This window comes from Amphiprion ocellaris, chromosome 4 (genome assembly GCF_022539595.1).
Source record: "Amphiprion ocellaris isolate individual 3 ecotype Okinawa chromosome 4, ASM2253959v1, whole genome shotgun sequence".
Taxonomy (NCBI): domain Eukaryota; kingdom Metazoa; phylum Chordata; class Actinopteri; family Pomacentridae; genus Amphiprion; species Amphiprion ocellaris.
The window spans coordinates 35386415-35398632 of record NC_072769.1 but is presented as its reverse complement, the minus strand read 5'-3'; the positions used below and the strand labels follow the sequence as shown (position 1 = coordinate 35398632).

The 12218-nt window shown below is 40.4% G+C and overlaps 1 protein-coding gene across 2 annotated transcripts in view; it reads left to right on the top strand.

Moving 5' to 3' along the window:
* Positions 1-12218, top strand: part of neurl1aa (neuralized E3 ubiquitin protein ligase 1Aa) — a 95824-nt gene that overhangs the window by 47175 nt on the left and 36431 nt on the right. For both annotated transcript variants that reach the window (XM_055010196.1, XM_055010197.1), the window contains exons 2-3: positions 8085-8335; positions 9345-9666. In XM_055010196.1, the coding sequence (XP_054866171.1) occupies positions 8085-8335; positions 9345-9666 (573 nt within the window). The remainder of the gene's footprint in view (positions 1-8084; positions 8336-9344; positions 9667-12218) is intronic.

Here is a 12218-nt window from a genome sequence, read left to right as displayed (position 1 = left end):
TTGGTGTATAAGTAATCCAAAAGTCATCCAAGAGTACTGTATTGAGATTAGATGGATTTTTTATTTTTATTTTTTTTTTGTAATTCAGTGGATTACATTACTAAATATGCTAACTTTTGCAGATGAAAACAAGACCTGCCTTTTAAACCCACCAGTGGGTATAGGGGTTCAGAGTGTTAAAAGACACAAATATCTGGATTAATCTAATTTCTCTATATGAGTTTATTGAAAAATAGATATTTTAATGACCCTTTGGCTTTGTATAATTGGTCTTTTGTGAAAAATTGTGTCAGAACTTTCACTTTTTTTACAGAAATCCTGCCTTTCAAACTTACCGTCAGGTGTTGGGGTTTAAAGGGTTAAAGCTAAACACTCACAGCAGAACACTAATACTTATTTACTCTAACAGTTGCACAGAGACACAGTTTGCAAATGCAAACATGTGAGAATGTGTTACTGAATGTCACCTCCTGGACTGTTCTGCATGTCTTCTTATTCCCATGTTCCCAAATGGCTCATGAGTTGGTGGCGTTTGTGTTGTTCGTGCTCGTGTTTTTCTCTCCAGTCTCCAAGGATGAGCACTAAGCTGGGCTTTACATAGCAACAAGTGCAGGGAGTGGGTTGGCATGTGGGCTACCTGCACCTCATAAGCACCAACAGGCTGAATGCAACAGACTCATCATGTTTCCACGGTGCTAAAGTTAGGCATAATGGAGGGGATGTGGGTCAAGGGTATCTGCAAGGTTTGTTTTATTGTTCCTTAGAGACGCACGGCAGAAAAAGGACTCATCCCATGCAGCTAATACAACATGCTGCGCCTATGTGAACCTCCTTATCGGTTAGCTTTCACAGCTTTTACAGTTGGAACGAGGAAATGATTTGCCTACCAAACGCTGAGCAAATATTTGAGTCGTTTTTCCTACTGCCCATAAAATCCTATTTGCACAGTAAACCACTTAGCAGACGTTTGGTGAGCGACGACCACACAAGATAATTATAATAAAAATTTAAAAAAACACGCCGCTAACCTCTTGCTCGCCATCGCCGGCCAAATGAAATGGTGAGAGATTAGCCACAGAGCTGTTCACTGGGCTATGACAGGTATTAGCTGCACACAAGCCTGCGTATTGTGATGAGGGATTGGGGCTCTGTGTTGTTATTAGTGGGATAAAGACCTCGACACTCCAGGGCAGACTAATACAAGCTTCACCCTTCTGTTTGTTCATAATAAGACATCCTTGACCTTTGGCTGAATGGCTTCTGTGAGGCTGTTAAAACTGTCTTTTCCCAGATAACACAGGCATAAAGCTGTGTTCACAAACAGTGGTTTACAAGAGGTAGCTCATCGAGGGGTCACATCTGAAGACATGAACGTACTCCAGGATTTGTTTTGCCGAGGTAATTGGAGGGCTGAGACAGGCTCCAGGCTGTTTGGTCTGTCTGGTAGCTTCAATCTACAACAACCACTGAATCTTAAACAAGAGCTGCTAAGTGCGCAAATTGTTTTCCCACCCTGAAGACAATTTTTGTTCAAATTTTCACTAAGTCAGACTCATATTTTGCTGTCAGAAACTCCAAGGCCGTGTTCAGACAGACTGTCAGCTTGAGGCGAAACAGCACACGGAGCAGGAATCGACTAACTGTTAGTTCTAATATTCAGCATTTTTCAAATGATCAGTGTCTGTAGCCGCTGTTTTCTTGAGCAATGTGCCGCCCAGGATCAGATTGGCTAGATGTCACAAGTAACAGCCAATCAACACTGCAGGATAAATGTTGAAAAGCTCGACAGTTCCTGTCACATTGCAAATGCGATATAAGGTCTTGCACCTCTATGGAAACAGCACAACCATGACGAGAACGAGAGAGAACTCAGAAATGTCTTCTGCACAGTGTGACAGTTATAGTTCCATAAATTATAGAAAAAGAAAAAATGTAAAGTGAGATTTCTTTTACTATTTCTGTTACAAAAATTGGGGGAAACAGTTTCCACGTTCCAATATGTGCTACCAATACTGGAAAAAAACGATGGCTTCACATGCTATAGATATTTGACTGCTTGTTTAATTTGCTTCTACACTTGTCTTCTCTGCTCTGTAAACACAGCCTGCAGTTCAGTCGACAGTTTTTGTCATGGGACTGTTATTCACACTTTAGTCAATAAATGGCTTCATGGTTACACTGAGGAATGAAGAACTGTTTTGTTTTTTACAGAATCCAGTTACAACAATTGTTTTATATTTGGCAAATCTTTAAATGACACATGTGGAATACATGTTGATGATTTATCACAATTTTAACCAAATGTTTTTTGACTATTTAGGCTGATACAAGCGCCGCACAAAATATATTCATAGGCTGTTGGAAAGTTGAAAATCTGATGATTCGATGGATTTTGGGGTTCAGAGACCTAATTAAACAAATGTAAAACATAAATAGACAACAGCATTTACATGAAGTTTTGCTTTAGAGTTTGTGTAGTCTAAATTCTGACCACAAGATTGTAAGAATCACTGTACATGTGAATCCTGTCTAAATACTCGTTCTCAGCCTCCTTGATTGCTAACTGACTATCGACCCTGAAGAACCGTAACGGTTGACAGCTAATATGGAGTAATGTTGGTTTTGACGTGTTGCTTCAGGGCACCTGAGAGGAGATAAAAGACAAACTAGGAATTTTGCTTTGACTGTAGGTAGGAGGTGAAGACCAAACAGCTGTGCAGTTATTTCACAGCGATAATATCCTTGTCCTTTTCAACATTTTTGAGTGGATTTAGCAAATAACTTTCTAACTGGTTTATGTGCCTGCAAGGCAGCTATGGCCTTTATATGGATTTTTCTCTCAATTAAATTCAGAGTAGACAAAACAATAAAGACAGAACATATCTATTGATTGGCCACCAGTGGCAGGTATACAAGTTTCAAACACAATCACACGTTCATATGGATGAGACAGACATGCTGTCATATATGCTGCTATTGTGTGTTGATTTGTATTTCAAGCTCTTCACTGTATGTTTCAATCTTTCGTCACTCTTGTCTGTCCGGTCTGTTATTGTGTTGTATTTTATGTTTTACGGACTGCAGATACAGATTCACTTGAAGCTCTAATCCGGTGCACTGCATCAAATTTAGGTTACTGTCCATTTTAAATGTAAAAATTTAAAAAAGAACACACATCCAGTGCACATTAGCCACATTTGCATTAACCTGGGCTCTAATATTCACTGTTCTTTAAGCTCTGCTTCAGTCTCCATCAGCTCCTCAGAGAGGTATGTGGCTCTTCAGCTGCTTAATGCTAACTTTGTAGTTTGGCAAGTATCTTGTTTCAGCTGAAAACACCTTCATGTTGAGGGGGGAGATGAGATTCAGAGTGAACCCAAAATGATACACGTTATGTTTGTACAACTGTAACACACTAACTTTTAACACAAGACCAAAGATGAGGCATTCACTGCACAGTATAAATCAAACCCAAGACTGTTTTGTGATAATACAAGTGTTTACGCTTGTGTATTACATATTTTGGTCATGTATTTTTGGATGTTGATGACAGAAAGCCAGATTAAATGCTTAAAATAGTTTCTGGGTGACTGAAGTATTATTAATGGGATCAACCATGGATATAGCAATCTCCCTTTTCTACACATGACCTTGTCATAGTGAGAATGGTCGAAAGCAGGGCTGCATTTCTGAAAATTCTTTTCACCAAAGTTTCATTATAATTATATGTAGCATGGTTGTGCTTGGTCCTGACTGCAAAGAGGAAAAAAGAAGGAAAATAGCAACTGGCAAAGAGAAGAGACAGGCCTGAGAAAACCACAGAAAGTGTCCAAAGTTTGGGATCATTTCATGCCGAAAAATCAGCCAACAGACCGATCAGACACATGCTAACATTAGCTTTAGATCAATTGGAGTTGAGATGAAGGACAGTAAAGTCCAGTATCAAGCAACACACTGACGGCTAAGCTAGCTAACTGGTGTTAGCCGTCTCGTTGTGGAGCTGCGTTGCCTGTCAGAGCAACCAAAGCTGATTTAGCTTCCAGCAAAAAATATAATTACAAGGCGGATTTGTCTGACAAACTGCTTATCTAGTTTGCCTCGAACGTCATTCAGTCCGGTCTAATGCTATCAACTCACTGTCTAACCAGCTAACCACTAATTTCCGGTATTTAGTCACAAGTGTTGTGACACTTTCTGTGTCTTCATGGAGGACACTTAGACAACCTGTTATTCAGAAGGTAAAAAAAACAACTTCTCAGCTCCTCTAACTATGCCCTGAGAGCTGCTATCTTGTCTGAACTCTGTAAAGGATTCGGTTAAGGATGAAGATCTGCAATTTAAGCATTAAAATCTTACATTTTTCTATAAAGTGACAAATTATTTCTTCATTTTAAAAGGACCGTCTCATTATCTCTTTTATGTCACTATTGTAGTTTCTCCTATCCAATTAATTTGAATAATCAGTTTAGCACTTGATCATTAAAAGCTGTAGTCTGAGACAAAAACATCCCAAAACGATTCAAGACAGTTCAATGCAATTTACTCCCCTGTAGCTGCTCAGTGTTTGACCCATTTGTTGGTGTATGAATCACTATATCCATTCATTGACCTGAAAATACCTGTAGAACTCATTAAAATGTGTTGTTAGTGGACAAGTACAGCATGAAAAGAATGAAGTGAATGTTGCTTTCTTGCTCCGTAAACTGATATTTCACTTTGTTTGAAGGGGCTCGAGTTGCAAAAAGCCAGAATCTCAGACTATAAATATCATTTTGTTGTGTCTGAGTAAACAAAAGGCATCTGTCGTGTCCTTGCTGATGGCCGCAGAGTGAAAGAGTGAGCTGATCAAGACCTTTAGATACGAGTGGGTTGCTAAGGAACATGAATTCACACGTTAGCCTGTTTCCCTGTACAGCAGCTGCGCCTCTTTAGACACCACTAATGCATTCAGCTCAATCTGCCTCGGACCACGTGTCCCACATTCAACAACTGCTCCTCTGTGGTGCTGCCTAAGACAAAAGGCCCCGGCGATGCTCTTAGGTTTGGGGCCGAACTGAATGCTAGACACGCTTACAGGGTGTAAAACTGGAAGGGGTCATTACCAGATAAACACAAAGAAAGAGCGAACACAAAGCGAGCTGTTTTCTGGGTCTTATCAGGACTCCACAGGACATCTGCTGCAGCTTTCATCTGCTCGGGGTCCGTTAAAATCAAACAGTCCTCTGTGATTACGATAGTGGGTATAGAGAGAGTCCAAAATGCCATAAACTGAATATTAACTATAATTTTACTTTGACATTTTCAATTACAGACATGTTCCTGTAAGGAGGCCCCTGCCATTGGTTGGAATGAAATTTCAGCACTATCTTAAAGACTATAATACATCTTACATTTAATCTTGCTGATTGATGCTCTGCATTTTCTTATTCCCATAGATAGGTGGGCCAAACATTTGGTGTTGAAATATTTCCTGCACAGGCGATGTACTGAGAAAAAAAAAAAAAAAAAAACTGACTAACTGAGACATTCAGGGCAACGCATGAGTTTTTGCTGATGTTTATGCTGATGTTTCTTTCTCCAAGCCTTGAAGAGATGGGATTTCTTTTCTAGCCAGAAAATCATACGAGGAGAAATCAATCAAAGAGCAGACAGACACCAATTTCTCGACTGACAGTAGCCCGAATAGTCCATAATGCAACACAGCTGCGAGACACAAAGTGCTTTGAGTTGTGAATAGACCTCTCAACTCACAATCACAGCTGAATTATTGCTTTCAGAGCCTACAAGTAAAATCTTGCTGGATACAAATGGTCAGGTGGGAAATTGTGGATCACAAACTGACAAGTTGAGGGCAAGTGGGTACATCGAAAAGATTAATGCCTCTTCACAAAATACTGGAATGCTCAAACACAAATACAAAAACGTCTGGAAATCATTTAACATACAAACACTGTTTTCTGTGCTGCTGCAGGCAACCAAAGAAACTCTTAGTGGATTGAAATCATAGCTGCTCTTTAACCAGCCGATTGGTCAAACGGAAAAACTGCAAGTTATCTGTTGATTGACTAAATGTTCCACAGAGCACTGAGTGACTCTACCTCTGTGTCCTATTAGCAGAAAATAACATAAAAAATATAGAATTTGCAGCATATTAAATCATTATAACCTGGTGATTTTCTAATTAAGTGATAAGAACAAATTGGGAGCAGAGCATCTGCACCCACTCATATGTTTTATAAAATCATATCCACTGGTGATCCCCCACAAGAACTATTGAGAAATAAAATGCAGACAAGTTAGCTGCTGTTTTTAGAAGTTATTGAGCTGCAATGCACAAACTACTGCTTGCAAGGGTTACAGCTTTTTGTCCATTTGTTTGAACAAAGTGCAGCCACACTGATGACTTCTTTGATATGGAGTCAGTTTTGGGCCCGACTCCAAGCAACTAATAAAATAAAAGGTATTCTTTGCTTGTTAAAAGCCTTAGCTTTGCATTAGCATGAGCCTCAGATAGCTAGCTAAACTGAGCAGCTTCCAGACACCTTTTTTTGTAACTTGATGTTGCAAAGTTCATTAACATGACTCACATAGTTAGCAGTTAGTGAGCAGGGAGTCCAACATCAAACATCTTGAAATATACCAATTCTGATATGTTCGCACTCAAAGCCTCAAGGTTTAAACAAAGTCGTCGAAAACTCATGACGCAGACAAGTTATCCCACAGATTTTAAATGTTCTGCCATGTTAGTTATTGAACTTTGATATGCAAAATGCCCATTACAAACTGTTATCAATCTGCTGGAACAAAATGCAGCCACACCGATGACTTCTTCAACGTCGTGTCAGTCAGTTTGGAGCTAAGTCTAAGTAAATGCTCGGTAAATGTTAAATAAGTCAGATCTAGCAATCTATAAAGCTGTAAAAACCTAGGGGGGTTGATGTTCAATTCAATTTTATTTTTATAATGCCAGTTCACAAGATATGTTATCACATAGAACTTCACATAGTAAGCAGAAAAAGATACAAATTTTAAACAGAGAACCCAAGAACCCAACAACAAATCCCAAGTTCTATTTGGCTTCCCTAGTGAGCAAGCACATGTAGCACTGTAGTGAAGTAGCACTGTTCTCCATGTGAAAGTGACACCAGAGACAAACCAATGAGAATTTAGTCAGATGAGAGGATATCGACCAACCAAATGACCAGACGGACTGGACACTCGGACATTAGTGGGTTTTTTTTTTTTTTTTTTTTAACAATTCTTTCTTGAAGCCAAACACACTTTCGTCCAGCTGCAGAATACTAATTTAGTCATTTTAATCAGAGCAGCTTGCAGCTCTGGAAAATTTTTGCAAATTGCTCCAGTACATATTGTTTCTAGTAGCTGCTCAAGTGCTGCGGTCATACCCCTCTCAGTCACTCTCAGCCAGACTCCATTCAGACACTCCTACTGCCCATGCATTTAATTATCAAGTCAGTCAAGCCTTTCCCTGCAAGTCCTCCTCACTCTTGGCAGGCAGCCACTGAGCTGCTGGGCTTTGGGTGGAAGCACGACAGAGTGTGATATGTGATATTTAGGAACTTTTGATGGAGTTATTTGGTTGGTTAGTATTTAATGGGCTTGAAGACTCTTAATCTCATTGTTAATCTGGACATAAATTGCATATGTAGTTTGCTGAAGTTCCCAGAACTTGACTTGACGTTGACCATCAAATTATATCCACTGGGTTCCAAAATGGCTGTTTGTTTGTTAGAAGTTCATTTTGTGAATGCCTGAAGAGCATAATTTCCATCTTGGTCATGTGTTGCAGTCTTGTCCTGCATTTTCTCTTCACCCTGCCGGGCCCAAAATCATTATTTCTATCTAATGGGGTTATTACTCTGGTGCTCACAAATAATAAACAAATACAGGAACTCCGTAATCCAAGACATTATCTGATGTCACTTTCTGTGATGCAAATTTGTAATAAAAACATCAGATACTGATTACAGCGACTAAACCCAACCTCCTGCTCCCGATTAGGACAGCTTCCTTCACATTGAACTCATCTGTTTCTGTCTGTTCTGATCTGCTCTTTGCCTTAGACTCCCTTGGTGGTCCGTTCCCGTCCACGTCGCATCGATGTCATCACAAACCCAAGAGGTGCCTGCCCATCCAGTGCGGCAGTGTCGGCGGGCCTTTTCCCATGAGTCCACTTCTTTTCCATCCAAATGCCAAGGGATCCCAGATTGTCATGGACCTCGCCCAGAAGACGGTCAAGAGGCAGGCCAGCTTCTGCAACGCCATCACATTCAGCAACAGGCCCATAGCGCTGTATGAGCAAGTCCGCCTCAAGGTAATTTTTTGACAGCATGAAGCACTTGAGCTGTTAAAAATCTGAGTGGTTTTAAACTGTCAAAAGTATTGTGAAGTTTTCATCTTAGGCTCACTCTTAAAATGTCGATGTAGACTCAACTGCGCTGTCTGTGTAGGAAGAAAAATGATGCAGTCAGTTTTTTACAAGTTCGCCATTCAATTCACCGAATACCCCACACCTGACCATCTTAAATTTGACAGATTTTTCTTTCCAAGTAGTGAATATTGATTGAGTTGACCATGTGTAAACTCTGAGGTAACACTAGTTTTTGAGTTCAACATTCTTAGAGATTTTTCTTTTAGTCCAGTAACTATTAAATAACGCTTCAAGTTGGGCTTACTATTGGAGTGGTTTCACATCATACCTGCTCAATGATTGTCCTAGTATTAGCCGTGACTGCAAAAAATGTAATTTTAGTAATTTGTTCTCATAAAGTATGCCTCTGACTGGCACCATACTTTACATTGGTGCCAATCACAGGTTAAAAAAAAAAAAAAAAAAAAAATCTGCCTCTTAGGGTGAAAAATAAAGGTTTTGTGGTTGGTGAAATATAAGAGTAGACAAAAAGAGGACATTTTTTGACCAAATTTGTACAAACATATAACTGGTTTGTATTCTTCTATCAAACCACCATTGTACCATTAAAGACCTCATGTACGTACCAGTGAGCCTGCAAAACTTCAGGACTCCAGCTGCATTATTTTGTCCAGTTATGGCACTTCAAACATTGCTCCACGGATTGGTACAAAGAAAACGATGCAAAAATTTACATGACCCACCCCTATTTAGGATGTTTTAACTCAAAAAGTTACAACATATGTGACCAAAATTTTTACACGTTCTACTTAATAATATAGGTATGTACAGAAGAAAAAACTGACAAATATGAGATGGTCTGACATGAGCTCTGTCTAAATTGTGGTGAACTGAGGTGGAATGTCCCAAGTGGTTATGTTAAAATTGCCACATGTGGTTGTGTTTTCCACAGATTACTAAAAAGCAGTGCTGCTGGAGTGGGGCTCTGCGCCTGGGCTTCACCTCCAAAGACCCCTCCAGGATAAACCCAGACAACCTGCCCAAATACGCCTGCCCCGACCTGGTGTCCCAGAGTGGCTTCTGGGCCAAGGCGCTGCCCGAAGAGTTCGCCAATGAAGGCAACGTCATTGCCTTCTGGGTTGACAAGAAAGGCAGAGTGTTTTACCGCATCAACGAGTCCAGTCCCATGCTGTTCTTCAGCGGCGTCCGCACAGCTGAGCCCCTCTGGGCCCTCATTGATGTTTACGGTCTGACCCGCGGAGTGCAGCTGCTCGGTAAGAAGCATATGGGGATGAACCTGAATTACTAAACAAGCCACTTAAGGGCCCTAAAGGCACCACATTAACCACAGAGATTAATTTACACAAAACATTAACTAAAATGAAAAGTTGTAGAAATAGTATGCATTAGCACACGTGGCCTGAGCCACTTCTTGGAAAGGTGCTGGTAGTTCTTGGCAACTTCATAGTAGTGACAGAACTGCAAGTCACCGCTTAAGAAGAGTCTCACCCCTGGACAGAGTCAGACTTGCTGTTTTACTCTTTTTCCAGTCTGTCTGCTAAGCTAAGCTAACTAGATGCTGCCTGTTGTTGGTGGTGATGGTGTTCACACAAGTTATCTAATTCTCCACAAGAAGGCGAGAAAGTGTACAAAGCTAACACGTACTCTGCATTAAATGAAGGTACACTGATGAATGTAGCAAGCTAGGCTACACCAACATGACACAAGTTAGCTACATCAGAAGCTACAGTTTTTAATTTTAGTCATTTGCAACCTCCTGATGGTGAAAAACATGTAGTTAATTACTAGTTAGCTGTTGACAAGCTGCTTGCTGGTGTTTGAAGAATGCACTAAGTATTATTATGTGATGTTACAGTTATACATTGCAGTATATATATCATATGTTCAGGTACAGCATTTGTGTTTGCTGTGCTTGTTGCTTCAGAAATGCTCAAGAAACTGTAGCTTGTGTGGATGCTAGCGTCCTAGGTTTAGGTTCTATTTGAACACTGGAGAAATCTACTAAATCTGTGGCTGCCACACTACATCAAAAAAGAGCTTCACTGTTGGAAAGCTATGTGATTGAGAATAGCACTGTTAGCACCACGCTAATATACCGTGAAATGTAGTTCAGCTATAAACAGCACTGCTTATAATGGTGCTGCTGAACAACAAAATTGAGACCCCCTCTGTCTTTTCTTTGTTCTGTTTGTTTTGTGTTCAGCTGAATAATCTCTGAATTTTTGTCACGTGACTGTCACTGTTCTCCCAGTGGAATTGCATGCTACAGATGATTGGTTCAAGGAACAATAGAAAGCTAAAAATCTGATAATTTTTTTGTGTTTTTACCATTTCTGGCTCTTATAAATAGTGTAATTTTTGCATTTTCTTAACAAGGTAAGATGCCTTTCAAACCTGCCATACAGTTTTTGGGTAATGAGGGTTAATATCTTTAACATTTTAAGTGATACTATGCAAACATGGTGCATATACTTAAATTAGTTTACATTCAATTAAATTTTAGCCTCACTCAGTTACAAAAGAAGAAAGGAATCTCTTCTGAGAAGGTTAATCCAGCGCAAATACTTTCAGTAGAACTGCATCTGACCATCAAAACTCTTTTCAAGTTGTTTATTCAAATATTCTGGCACAATCTTTCATCAAAGCGCCCAGAGCTGAGATCATTTTTCTTTCTTGTCACTATTTTGTCTTCAGTGAGGGTTTTTCAAAGTCAGGAGGTGTTAAGATATTTTTAGATGACCTCTCAGTTCACTGCTTTTACTTTCCACATTACTGCAGTTGACAAAGCAGGTTTTCTTTCTTTCCTGCTGTTTACAGTAAACAGCTCTTTGTGGAGGTTACCCCCTCTGCTGTACACTAAAGCCTTCCACAAAGCAATGGAATAACTACGGACAAAGCCTATCTATATCTGACCAATATTTGGCCCCCATGTTTACCCGAAAGCACTGGAAGAAGGAGGGGGAAGCAGTCATGCTATTGTGCATTATCAAGGTATGCTAGGTAGCTTAGCATACATACCACGCAGACATTGCCCAGGATAGAATAGCCGTGGCTTTGATGTGAGGGAATGTATACACATTCTTCTTTTCCCTGGAGATTCAGTGCTGTCGTCCCCTCTGCTGCTGTAAAAATAGACCCAGGGTCACATGTCCCATAGATAGCACATCTGATTGTAATTGTGCACTGTGCTGATTGACACTGGTGTCTCCAGGCTGGCGGGGGTGGACAGTTAGTCTTGAGCACTGAGGGAATCCATATTCTTTGTCTTCTCCTTGTCCGTGTAGCACTCAGGGTTCGTTATTTTGAATCTTGTTGCCACATTCAGCATCTGTCCTGATGAATTATTGTTTGCAGGTACGTAAAAGCCTTTATTTGATGACACAGAAAATGCTTCAAATATCAAAGAGCACCAACCCAGCATTTGCTCTGATCTCAGAGATGTGTGACCTCTTTGAAACATTGCTTCGAGCACTGCTGTAATCAAAAACCGGGCTTTTCTTTGCCCTACTGAAGTCATTTTTATTGTCTTTTTTTTTTTTTTTTTTTTTTTTTACAGTCAGGCCATATGCAGGGCTTCCTACAGCGCAGGGACTCCTGTTCCTCAGGGGTCCTACTTAGTGACATCTGTCCCCACAAACAGGGGCCTGTGCAGAGGGCTGGAACGCCAGCGAAGGTCGAGATAGAAATGCATCACATAGGCCAGAGGCAGCCCTTTGTGATGCTGAATGGCCACTTGTGTCGGCTGTGTGTGTGACGTTTCTATCCGTGAACCTTTCCGCTAGTCTCAGATAAGCCCTCGGGCCCT